The sequence below is a fragment of the Danio aesculapii genome, chromosome 6, assembly GCF_903798145.1.
Source record: "Danio aesculapii chromosome 6, fDanAes4.1, whole genome shotgun sequence".
Taxonomy (NCBI): Eukaryota; Metazoa; Chordata; class Actinopteri; order Cypriniformes; family Danionidae; genus Danio; species Danio aesculapii.
Genome location: NC_079440.1, coordinates 42,978,710 through 42,992,357, shown reverse-complemented (window position 1 = coordinate 42,992,357; position 13,648 = coordinate 42,978,710). Strand labels below are relative to the sequence as shown.

Genomic DNA, 13,648 nt, shown 5'->3' with positions numbered 1-13,648 from the left:
AGCGCTTTTACAATGTAGATTGTGTCAAAGCAGCTTCACATAGATGATCGTAGAAAATTGAAACAGTTTTCAGTGTTATAAGTTCAGTTCAATTTAGCTCAGTTCAGTGTGGTTTAATAATCACTACTGAGAGTCCAAACACTGAAGAGCAAATCTATCGATGCACAAGGATTTGCAAGAGTGCGAAGATGCGCAAAAGTAAAGAATACTTTTCCTACTTTGTTCTTAAAGTCTGTAGTCCTGACCAGGCATTGCATGTAGCAAGTCATAGAGCTCTAAAAAAAAAAGCAAATTTGCTTTTTGAGCCTCTGGCAGAAGACAGAACTTCCTATTGGAGAGGGGTCTGGATGCAGACCTGGTGCAGATGCAATGTGAGGTGTATGCAATGCTTTTTAATGGGCTCACCTAACCGACGTCACTAGCTCCATTGAGTGTCTGACATTGCATCTCTGAGTGATGCAATCTCAACTTGCATCATGAAGTCTGCATCCAAATACTATTGTCAGAATCAGTGGCTGGAGTTTCCATGTTGTCAGGACTGAGGGACATCTTGTACTTGTCATCCTCCTCCTCTATGCTGACAGGAATCTCTGTGTGTTCATCCAGTGCATCAACAGTGATGCCTAGTATTTCAAAGATATCCTTATTTTGTCTGAAGGGAAGGTGCTGGTGAATCCAAATCCTGAAATCTACATTCAAGCACAGTGGAGGACATTAATGCCAAGGCTCTTCTCTATGGAGCCAGATCAGTCTCAAAAATAATATATTTACAAAACAAAATTCATACATGCACAGCACAATTCACATTTACAAAATCCAAATTGTAAATTCAAAACACAATTCATAAATACAAATTCACAAGTAAAAATCCTAAATATTTTTGCCAAATTAAGTAGATGGTTATTTATAAATCATGTTTTGAATATACGAATTTGATTTTTGTATTTATGAATCGTTTTTTAAACTTATGAATTGGATTTGTGCATTATGAATGCTGTTTTGAATTTACGAATTGGATTTGTGTATTTATGAATCGCGTTTTGAATTTACGAATTGGATTTGTGTATTTATGATTCATGTTTTGAACTTACGAATTGGATTTGTGTATTTATGAATCATGTTTTGAACTTACGAATTGGATTTGTGTATTTATGAATCACGTCGTGAATTTACGAATTGGATTTGTGTATTTATGAATCACGTCGTGAATTTACGAATTGAATTTGTGTATTTATGAATCGTGTTTTGAATTTAATAATTAGATTTGTGTATTTATGAATCACGTCGTGAATTTACGAATTGATTTGTGTATTTATGAATCACGTCGTGAATTTACGAATTGGATTTGTGTATTTTTTGAATTGTGTTTTGAATTTACGAATTGGATTTGTGTATTTATGAATCATGTTTTGAATTTATGAATTGGATTTGTGTATTTATGAATCACGTTGTGAATTTACGAATTGGATTTGTGTATTTTTTGAATCATGTTTTGAATTTATGAATTGGATTTGAGTATTTATGAATCGAGTTTTAAATGTACAAATTTAATGTGTATTTATAAATCGTTTTAAACTTACTAATTGAATTTGTGTATTTATGAATCATTTTTTGAATTTACGAATTGGATTTGTGTATTTACGAATTGTTTTGCACTTACAAATTATTTTTTATAAATGTAAATTGTGCTGTCCATGTATGAATTTTTTTATTTTGTAAATGTATTATTTTTTGAGACTGATCTGGCTCCATACTTCTCCATCTCCTTGATGAAGGTGATAAACACCAACTACTTTCAGTGGGCCAAGTTCCTTTAGATTTGGAGGGTCTTAGATCTAAGCATAAAAATCCCAAATCTTCAACAATTATGTCAAAAAATTACTTTCAGGTGTAATAACACCACATGGGTCTCAATTGCTTCAGATCATTGAAGGGAGGAGCTGTAGCTAGAGGCCACTGTATCAGAGTAATTCTGTGAGGGACGATATGTAGATGGAGCTGGGCGTGGAGGTGCCAAGAAGACATTTGGGGTCATGATGCGTCCTTAAAAATATTCAAATACTTTAATTATACATAGAAAGTCTTAAAATAAGATTTAATCAAATCATGTACTGCTAAGAAACAAATGAAAATGTAAAAACTTAAAAATAAGTGTTACTAATGAAGTGTAATTTTTTACACAGGTTTAATAAAGGTCACACTGAGCAATCATTTAAATCAACAATTTCAAGCAGGAAATCCTCTTCTCCTATGATTCTGGCATTTTTGTATTTGAGCTGGGATGTAATAGTATTGCGATACATTGTGAATCTGCCACTACTGTATGTTGACGCACAAGCGTTTGTGGCTCCACCCTTTTGAAAAGAGGGTTGGGAGCCCAATTTCTTCTGAATTTAAAGTAACAGTCACCAAAAGGGCAATATTTGGATCAAAACCAAAAGAGGCAGTTTCAAATATATAAAAAATTATTTAAAAAAAATATTTGTGGGGTATTTTGAGTTAATGCTTCACATAGAGACTTTGTAAAAAGAAGCGCAATAGGTCCCCTTTAAATTTGACAGTTTCGGCCATAGTTTCGAGTCCAAATGGTGTATCATCTTAAAACAATTATTCACTGAAGATTTAAATTTATAAAATGCATTGCAATCTAAAATATAAAAAACATGAATTAATATAAAAAAGGATCAAAATAATTAGAGTAATACAGCTTTTTTCCCAAAAGGTTTATATTTCTTTACTAATTTATTTATTAGCAAAAATAATGCCTCTTTACCCACTCACTAAAATGTCATGCAGTGTAAGTAGTTTATATAGTTTAAAAATATTGTCTAGTATATTTCAAAGAGTAATCACAATCAATCAATAATAAGTGCAGATCTCAGTGCAGCCCCATTTTATATCTACATTATTTGCCACTATCTTAATTTTAGCCAATTCTATATATTAAATTACAATTATTTTGCTACATCTGTTAGCAAACAAGAGAACAAAAACCTTCTCCTCCCTCACTCTCTTCAGAATAGCATGTCACTAATATTTCACTCTTATTACACTAGTTGGTGACAGTCTGTACATTATATGACACCTGAAATGAATAGTGTTTTTCTATGCAGAAGCTGCCAGTTGAATGTAAGCCTACAGAGGGAGTCATCTTCATAGTGTGACGCACATTGTGCATAGTGTACGTTTCCTATGCTCATTATCTAACTGTAAAAAATACCAAGAACCTTCCTGCATAACCCAAAAGAAATGTTAACAAACACTTATAATTTTAGTATTGCGTTTGTGGTCTATGTTAGCAGCTCTTTATTGGCTGCTGTTACATCTGACACATATCTCAGCTTATTTACAATGGTTAAAAATATCTGATCCATCGCTGCGCCGAGTTGATCGTCTTGAACACGCATTACTACAGTACATTACATTACAGTACAATGCTGAGTGTCGGTTTCACAACACGAGGAAGCGGCAGATGTTTACGCGCCTCTCCTTATTGGCCAGCGAGTCCGAGCATTGTTTCTACAGCAGCGCAGAGCTACACGCCCACTGTCTGTTACACAAACTTATATCATGATTTCAAGATCACTCCGGTCATAGAAGGCTGTACAAACCTCTCGCTTCTTCACATCGAGCAGCTCCACGACTCTACAGTTCAGGTAAAAACAATACGCTATGTATAATCGATAAGTTTGAATGCTCTGACTGGCCAGGTTTAGTATTTGTAAACAAAACACCACCAGCTGTCTGTCGCGCGCGTTAAGTAATATAACGATAAGCGCGTGACTAACATTTGCGACCACTTCATGCAGTTTAATATCCTTTGCACGAAATATAAAATGTCTGTATTGGGTTAAATGTAACATTTCTCGTCAAATTCTTCACATTTACACAGGTTTCGTTTACATTTACATGTTTTGGGTACATGCGCAGAATCGCTCCTATTGAGGGACAAACTGAACTGGCTGTCAACCAAAAGTTTTTATGTTTGCTAGAAGTTCATTCAAAATAATTTAAGATAAAACATTTCGAATTGGTTTGTGAGCAGCAGTTTGCTATTTCTTGTGCCATTTGTATTTCTATTTCAAATAATTGTTTTATTCTAATTGTTAAGTTAATAATCAATTTGATATTTATATTGATAATTATTTAAATTTATTTGTCAATTTTTGTGTTTATTAAGTTAATAATCTATTTTTTTTGTTTATATTGATTATTATTTTACAATTTTTGTCAATTTTAGTGTTTTTAATTTTCAGTTTTTGTGCCATTTTAGGCTTGTTGTCTTTTTTGTTCTTAATTTTTTAATTATTTTAATAATACATTATTTATAATGGTTGTTTTTTGTTTATTGCTCTTTCATTTCACTTTTAATTTTAGTTTTGGTAATTTTATATTTAGGTCAAACTAAATGAAAATTTCGCTGCAATAGAATTTCCCTGTTAATGTATGATTGCATTTATTGCTAATAAATAAAAGTCATTATTGTGCTGCAAATGAAATCAGCCCTAAGATACTGTTGGCCTGCTTGCTGTGGAGATAAGCTGTCAGACTTGAAAGTTACATGGACAAGGAGGTGCAGCGCAACCCTTCCAAACAGTCACATAATATACATACACGGACAGTTGCTCAGAGACCTTAATTTGCCTGTTTGTATTAAAAGGATGTGGATTCCTATGCTGAGCCTTACTGCCCTCCCTCACGTTGGTGGGATATTTGGAGGTATAATCACACGGCGGGAGGTGAAGACATGGTACACCACGCTTAATAAACCCTCATGGAGACCACCTAATGCTGCCTTCCCAGTGGTGTGGACCACCCTTTACACTGGCATGGGGTACGTTCAAACATTAGGCATTCACTATGTCTGCATGTTAGACTTTAGAAAGTTTAATAACTGACTTACTGCAGATTAAGTAAACAGTTTTCCATCTTTTTTTAAAAGGTACGGTTCATACCTTGTGTGGAAAGAGCTTGGAGGCTTCACACAGGATGCAATGGTGCCATTGGGACTTTATGGGCTGCAGTTGGCACTTAACTGGGCCTGGACCCCCATCTTCTTCGGTGCACACAAAATTCAGCTGGTGAGACATTATTCTGAGACTGAAATTGTATAACAAATGCTGCATTCCACACAATTACTTCATGTTGTCCCAACACAAATCGATTAAGTCAACTTAATTGTTTTTACAAATGTATGTGGATTAAACATAGAGCAAATAAGTGGTCCCAAAACAAACATAAGAATTGTGTTAACAGCAAAAGTAAGTCCAAGGCACCTGAAAAATGTGGAAAAACTATTAAAAAGTATTTACTGACATGTCTATTCCTTAAAACTGCACCTACACATTTCGGCAAACACTTGCCACTCTGATGATGGCAAGTGTTTGCTGAAACACATAGGTTGAGTTTTAAGGAATAGCCATGTCAATAAAGCCTCTTTAATACTTTGTTCACATTTTTGGTGCTTTGGGCTTGCTTTTGCTGTTTTTTCTGGTGAATCCCTAACCCAAAGAGCATGGACACAATAATTAAGCTACCCCTGAGCACTTTTTGTTTGATTTTGGATAAAAATTGTGTTGTTTCAGCTGATTTTAACTTAGTTTGAACAAGCAGCAAAAGTCATTGTCAGTGGATTTCAAGTTGAAATATGGAGCAACTATTCTAAAGTCAAACCAGGAACCTGTTTCTCCACATATAGTTCTAATGAGATAGTATCAGACCCCAAATATGAGGACATCTTATGTACTTTTTAACATGACAATGGTATTTTGAGAGCCTGAATATGCAAAAAATGTGTTTCAAAGTGCACTTTATTTCATCTGTGCAAACTACAAGTGATTTTGTGAATATGCTGACATCATGTGGGTGTGTATTACGTGTTCAAACTTGCACATGTACTATATAAGCTGTGTCCGAAATCACAAACGTTCACGACTAATATAAAAGTGCACCGGTAGTGTTTCTTTTAGAAGTGACATTATAGTCCGTGCCAATGTTGTAGTGCTAAGTGCGTCGACACATGCATTCTGGTGTTTGCAGCGACCCGAGTTCGATTCCTGCCTCAAGGTCCTATGCCGATCCTTCCCCTCTCTCTGCTTCCCTGTCAATGCTCTCTACTGTCCTGTCCATTAAAAGTGAAAACCCGCCAAAAAAATTATAAAAAAAGTGACATCATAAACTAGTGGCCTGGAATGCTCATTACGTTTTTGTGTTAACAGAATCTTTTGACCATGTTGTCAAAGGTTTTGAAAAAAGCATTCAGCTTTCAGGTACATTGGTATAGTATAAACACGGGGATAGTCACAATTAAAAATGAAAATTTGGTCATTGTTTAGTTAGGATTATTCTTCTCTGCAACACAAAATAATATATTTTAAAGAATGTCAGGAACTGTTTCAATTCGCACCGACATTAGCTGTTTTCATAATTAAAGCAACTTTTCCATCACACCTTCACAAAATATCACTTCCTGGCAAAGTAGCACAATAGATTATTAATAAAATTGAATACATTTATAATTTATTAAAACATTCACGCAATGAGGCAAACCATTTTAGCACTTTTCCCCTTCATAACAAATATGCGAAGCACACACAACAACAAACTCTGTGGTGTTATCCTTAGTTTAGAGGTGGGTGCCTGAGGTTTTCATGCTAGATGGTCGATAGATAAAATCATTTTGAGGATAGAGTTTTTCTCAGGTGTTTGCTGAACTGCTAAAACATTTGGCATGGTGCTGCGAGACAAGATCAGTCCATTGGTTAGTCTAGTTATCTGATGAAATTATCTGTAAATATTGGTATATTATATTTTACCAAACTTCTTTTTGGTAAACAGAGGATTTTATGTGTTTCCATCATAGTTAATATGCATATATCTATTGAATAATTTATTTTCATCAGCTGAGAGATTAAGAATTTGTATGCTTTTTTCATGCGATATCCTAAAAGACACATAAAATGGGTGGATGCAAATAAAGCCAAAGCTAAACGGATTTGAACATTCCGCAAAATATCTTCTTGCGTTGTCATTTTTTGGTGTTCTGTTTTTTTAAGAACATACTTAACTTCAGAAGTTTGACAGGTTTTTTTTCTTCATTAATTTGATATGATAAAGATATTGTGGTGTTCTTCTGTCGTGTGTCTAGGCACTGATAGAGCTATTGTTGTTGAGCGGCACAGTGGCAGCCACAATGGTGTCCTGGTATCCCATCAGCCGCACTGCAACACTTCTGATGGTGCCATACATGGCTTGGCTGTGTGTCGCCACCAGCCTCAACTACTGTGTTTGGAGAGACAACCCAGAGCCCAAGAAAGAAGACTGAAGAGCCCAACACTAATCCAGCTAACACAACTGAGAAGAATAAATGCACTCATGATTGTTTTGTTACTTGTTTTGTCACTTGCAAGGCAATTCACCGGATGTCTTAAGTAGAAGAGGTGAGGCAATAAAATAATGTTCTAATGCTTCCATTAATTATTTTATAACATACTCCACCACTCAAGTTTAGATCAGCTTATGTGCACTTCAAATCAAATGTTTGCTTCCATACACATTGTTCTTTGATAATGATTTTGTAAACTTTATTTCTTGGAAATAAATTTGTTTAAAGCACACTGCATGTAGTTTCTATCTCAAACATTAAGTTCTGGTCACGAAGCTTTGTGGCTGTATGAGGGTGGTGGTCAGGCAGAGGAGGCTTTTATCATCTATCTTTTGTAAACATGCTTCATCACAGATTAGGCCATGTTATCAATATTAGCCAGAAAATCCCCCAATGTGCACTCAGAATGTTATTTCACATTGCCAAGTAACCCCATTAATAAAGAACTGCACTTCAACTGTCATTCTGCCCTAATCCTAAATAATTACGAATACAACTAAATTTGAAAATATTTTTTTTTTTACCTGAACGACCTCCATTCTTACTAATATGGTGCATATAATTAGCCATTATAATGTAATTAGTAATGTGTCTGCAACACTTAGGCCCAATCCCAATTCTACCCCTTAGCCCTTCACCTTACCCCTTACGCATTCACGTGAAGGGGTAGGGGTGTCCCAATTCTCTTTAACTTGAAGGCGTAGGGCTAAGGGGAAGGGCTAGATACCCTTTTGAAAATTAGACTTTTCAGGACCATACTCGAAACCAAGGCCCAATCCCAATTCTATTTTTGTACCCCTGCACCTTCCCCATGGCCCTTAAAACAGAGTGGGGAAGGGCTTTAAAATTTACCCCTAAGAATTGGGACACCACTACAGCACCTGCACACGTCATCACGATCTCTTGCTTCTTATGAGATCAGACAATCGCGACTGTTGTAGTTATTCCAGTTGCCTTATTTTTTTGGTATTTATCTTCAGGAAATCACTGAAGGCAACTATATCATTGCGAAACCAACATCACTACTTGCCATACACTTTTATAAACATATACACTTATTTAACCACACACTTACATGTCAATTTGCACACAACAGCTGCACATACAACGTTGTATATAGTAATAAACACGTACATACACTTGTCAATCTGTATATTTGCACTCACTACTTCTATTTTTTTTTTAAATATATTTATTATCTGTTTTAGTCCTGTCTCTGTTATCCTGTTGCACTGTAGAAGCTCTGTCACGGAAACAAATTCCTTGTATGTGTGAACATACCTGGCAATAAAGCTCTTTCTGATTCTGATCATGTTATCATAACAAGATAATGAGGCAATAAGATCGTAACTATATTTATCTATGTAAACACACAAAAAAACATTAACATTAAAGCAGACACTAAAAAGCTCATTCCCAGCCCCTAGACTTTTCTGACAGGGTATTGGAGTGACAGAATGTTTTGGGACTGCTATACAGGAGTCATTAGGGATTATAGATAGCGAAATTTTGCGTTTTTTATTTAGTGTTTAAAAAAAAAAAGCATGACAGTAAAACATGAATGCTGTTATGTGTGTATAAAAACATATTTGTTTGTTGTAAAAGTTCGTAATAATGACAAAAAAAAAATCTCCTTACTTCCGGGTTGCCACAGCGGAACGAACCGCCAACTTTTCCAGCATATGTTTTATGCAGCGGATGCCCTTCCAGCTGCAACCCATCACTGGGAATCATCCACATACACTCATTCACACACTTACACTACGTTCTATTTTAGCTTACCCAATTCACCTATAGCACATGTCTTTGGACATGTGGGGGAAACCGGAGCACCTGGAAGAAACCCACGTGAACGCAGGGAGAACATGCACACTCCACACAGAAATGCCAACTGACCCAGCCGAAGCTCAAACCAGCGACCTTCTTGCTGTGAGGCGATCGTGCTACACACTGCACCACTGTGCAGCCCTGTAGATGGTGTATTCTGGGAAATTTTCCAACCCCTTGGTTTCAAGTTTGGTCCTGAAAAATCTCCATTTGAAGGGGTATCTAGCCCTTCTCCGTACCCCGACGCCTTCAAGCTAAAGAGAATTGGGACACCCCTACCCCTTCACATGAACGCGCAAAACGAGGGGTGGGGATAAGGGGAAGGTCTAAGGGGTAGAATTGGGATTGGGCCCAAGGGGTAAGAAAATTTCCCAGAATACACCAGCTACAACGACAGCATGGCTGCACACGGAAGTCAGGAGATGCACAAATTAGTATTTTTTTGTCATTATTATGAATTTTTACCACAAACAAGCTTATGTTTTAATATATTCATAACCGTGTTTGTGTTTTACCATCATGCTTTTTAATAAAACTCGCTAAATTTCGCTATCTATAATGCCAACTAATAACTCCTATATAATAGCCCCACATAATACTGTCACTCCATGACACTCGAATACCCTGTCAGAAAAGTCTAGTGGCTGGGAATGACCTTTTTACAGTGTCTGCTATAATATTAATGCTGTTTTTGTGGGTTTACATAAATAAATATGGCCACTGTGTAAATGCACAGTACAGTTACGATCTTATTGCCACATTATATTATTATGATAACATGATATAGTTGCCTTCAGTGATTTCCTGAAGATAAATACCAAAAAAAAAATAACGCAACTAAAATAACTACAGCAGTAGCGATCGTCGATCTCATATGAAGCAAGAGATCATGATGACATGTGCAGGTGTTGTAGTGCTCTCCCATTTCCTAGGGGTAAATTTTGAAGCCCTTCCTCTTCACACTCTGTTTTAAGGGGAAGGAGTAAAGGTACAAAAATAGAATTGGGAATGGGCCTTAAGTGTTTTTTAAATGAGCATTCAAATAAGCATTTCATCAAGTGGTCCTGCCTACCATGAACATACATTTGTTGCAATTAATGACAATGAATAAAATGGAGAAAATCTTACATGCTGTAGGAGCACAAATGGGGTAGATGCACACAGACTTTTAATTTCGTCAGCCAGCCTCGGCGCTTCTGGTGAACTGTATTTCCGTTATAAAATTGCTACGTTTAAGGTCTTTTCTTTAAAAATCGGCGATCTTCACTTCCTGATAGATATACAATATAAAGTGGGTCACAGCCTGGACAAGAAGCACTGCATTAAATTCCATATTCCATAAAATACCATTAAATATATTTTACTATTGATTTATGTTGCCTGCTGATCCTGACGGCGCTAGCGGTTACACATTCTTTCATCTCATTTTACACTTGAACAACTAAATAAATGCTTAAGTCTATTTAACTGAATGTATTGTAACTACATTACAACTTCAATGCTATAAAAGACCAGAAGTTTATCATTGGCTGAAAAACACTAGCTGTACCTATACCTCATTGTGTATGTAAATAATGCTTTTCCAATGAAAGTCAGAACATACAAGATTGTTTAGCAGGAGATACAAAAAGTATTTATTGGCATCTGTTGGTTCAAGAAAAATAATATGCAAGTAATATTCTATAAAACTGAATATTGTGTTTCCTGAATTGTCACATTTCTTCAACTTTATAGCAGCTCTTCCAACAAAATCACTGGTTTTTGGAGGTCTCTGTTCAACCATGAACATTACGAGAGCTACAGCTGTTAAAAGTGAAGATCTGCATACACAGCTTATTGGTTTTATCTGTGAAAGTGCAAAGGGGAATAAATAAGAACTATACAGTATGGTGATTATTTCTCAGCTTTTTCAGGGGGTCCGTCTTCAGGTTTGGAGGAGAAGCGCTCCATTAGGGTCTTCCACAATCCCTTCTTCTCCTCATCTGTCTGCTGCATGCTTCCTGAAACGAATGACAACATCCTTTATCTATATATTTTTTATTTTTGTCCACCATACATAGCTAAATAAACACTACATTCGATGTTTTAAACAAGTCTTCATACCATACCCTCTGGTATTGAACATTTTTATTTATTTTACTTTACTTCATTTATTTATTTTACTTCATAAGAATGGCACAAAATCGTTTAAATAAGCTTCTAAAATAATAACAAGTCTTTAAAAAGAAGCCTTTACGACTTACTTGCGACATTGGGCAGTTTAAACTAAACATCTTAATTTCAAGTCTGTGCTTAAGTGACCAACAGGTAATAATTTTGTGTTCCTAAATTATGTTCAAAATATAACTGAATTAAAAAGAATGTATTTTTTTATTTCACATAAATAATATTAACCTATATTTGGTCCTTTTTAATGCCACGAGAACAGCAAACAAATGAATACATTCTTTATGTTAAATTGACCAAAAGAGCAAAGAACATGCATTTGCTGTCCACACTGAATGCCAATAAGGTTTAATGTATATTAAACAATATATAATCAGGGTGCAAATTAAAGGGGGGTTTGGGGGGATTGACCCCCCTAATTAATGCTTGATCCCCTTGAAGGACATCAAAATGAGAAGTATGGGGGGGTCAGCAATTTAATGATTAGAAATAGCTTTTTCTGACCTCTATCTTAAATATTATGCTAGGACAAATATCATTCAACAGTCAAACTGGCAGTTTTAGAGCACAGAAAGACGTCTTAAGTATTCACAGAACACATTTAATCTAAAATAGGAGTTTATATCTACATGTAGCCTAAAAAACAAAAACATAGACACATCATTTGTATAGTTTGACCAACAGAAACTTCTAAATGGTCACTAAATATCCCTCAAAACGTATACATTTTATTAATAAATTATCGTCAATGTATAATTCGCACACTGTATATAACAAAATAAGTATGTGAAAAAGTAAACATTAGTATAAATCACGAAATAAATAACTTAAAAGAAATTCTACTTCTGTGTAGAGTTTGCATGTTCTGCCCGTGTTCGTGTGGGTTTCCTCTGGGTGCTTTGGTTTCCCCCAAAGTCATGCGCTGTAGGTGAATTGTGTAAGCTAAATTGTACGTAGTGTATGTCCCAAGTTGGGGGTCGAGTATAAGGCTAATAACGCACCTCATAAAAAGTAAAAGTTATGAGAAAAAAAGCATGAGAGAAAAAGTTATGGTGCTGAGAATAAGTATGAATAGGTTGGAGTAAGGATTATGTTAGAAATGAACTTTACACGATCAGCAAATTATGTTGACGCAGGAACGGATCTAGCTGTGGAAAATTTCTCAAAACTTTTGAATTCTATAGTACCTCGGTTTGTACAGTATAACGTAAAAATCCACACCTGTTGCCAACAGCAATCGACACTCTTCCACTGTCACACCTGTAAAACTGGTATCTTTTGCTCGTGGAAACTGGGGAGAGAAAGAAAAAACCATTGTCACTGTAACATTTCAAGCATGTGGTCTAAACAAATGAAAACCATATAAAAACTATTACAAAGCATTCACAAAATAAACCCAAATGAGCTGTGTCATCTAGAGGAAACTAAAAAGCACTACTCACCTTCTCTTTGTACACATTACTGTTGATGCGAGCCAGACTTTCATACATCTGATCACATTTCTCTGGGTCTGAAATCTTAATAGGAAACAATTGCGCACGAAATTTGAATTTTAACGTAATATTTTTAAAATTCAATATCTGTACAAGAAAACTAAATATTACACACAAGACTACAATAAAACCGAGGCTTGTCTAATTAAAGCATTAACACTGAGGTAAAGTTGGTTTTATATTCACACATTCATTCAGTGACAACTTGTGACATACCCTCTTATATTTTTTACCATTGTACTTTAGATATTGGGTGTGAAATCACATGCAAGAATGAACTGAAAACAACATAACACTTATTATTTGTCTGAATAATGTTGTACTTTGATAGTCACTGACTGCTACAATGATGTTTCACTATTTAGAATACTTTTCTGAAATTATATTAATGAGAAAGTCCGAATGTGTGGATATAAAACCAACTTTACCTCAATAGCATTATTACCATATCTCTGCACACACAATGAACAAGGATAGATCAAGGATACAGCAAGGATAAATGGTGTAGTAATTCACGACATACCTGTGTATTTTCGCCTTCCCGGAAAGCACTAGCGACTCTTTGGCGTAAAAACGTCCCTAAATCTCTCCCTTTCTTAGACTCGTCTTTTGGCCATTCCTCGCACAGCTTCAGAAATCGACGGTATCTGGTGGCAGACATATTTCAAGTACAGGACTTGTGTTTCACAACTGCGCTCATGTAAAAAATCTGTAAGCCGGGAGGGGTCAAATTGTACGGCGTTTCAAAATTGACTCCTCATTGCGGAAATCGGCCGTC

General features: G+C 35.6%; 2 protein-coding genes across 2 annotated transcripts; one reads left to right on the top strand and one right to left on the bottom strand.

The window, feature by feature from the left end:
* Window positions 1–3,524: 3,524 nt before the first annotated feature.
* On the top strand, window positions 3,525–7,847 carry tspo (translocator protein). The gene is made up of 4 exons (XM_056460275.1): window positions 3,525–3,656; window positions 4,661–4,834; window positions 4,943–5,081; window positions 7,148–7,847. Exons 2-4 carry the CDS (start codon window positions 4,662–4,664, stop codon window positions 7,322–7,324), a joined length of 489 nt encoding a protein of 162 aa, XP_056316250.1. The 5' UTR covers window positions 3,525–3,656; window position 4,661; the 3' UTR covers window positions 7,325–7,847.
* A 2,971-nt stretch (window positions 7,848–10,818) lies between these two features.
* Window positions 10,819–13,593, bottom strand: LOC130230946 (ubiquinol-cytochrome-c reductase complex assembly factor 2). Its single transcript, XM_056460276.1, has 4 exons — window positions 13,394–13,593; window positions 12,820–12,894; window positions 12,599–12,668; window positions 10,819–11,211 (listed from the first exon to the last, which is right to left on the bottom strand). Exons 1-4 carry the CDS (start codon window positions 13,529–13,531, stop codon window positions 11,105–11,107), a joined length of 390 nt encoding a protein of 129 aa, XP_056316251.1. The 5' UTR covers window positions 13,532–13,593; the 3' UTR covers window positions 10,819–11,104.
* Between the last annotated feature and the right edge of the window lie 55 nt (window positions 13,594–13,648).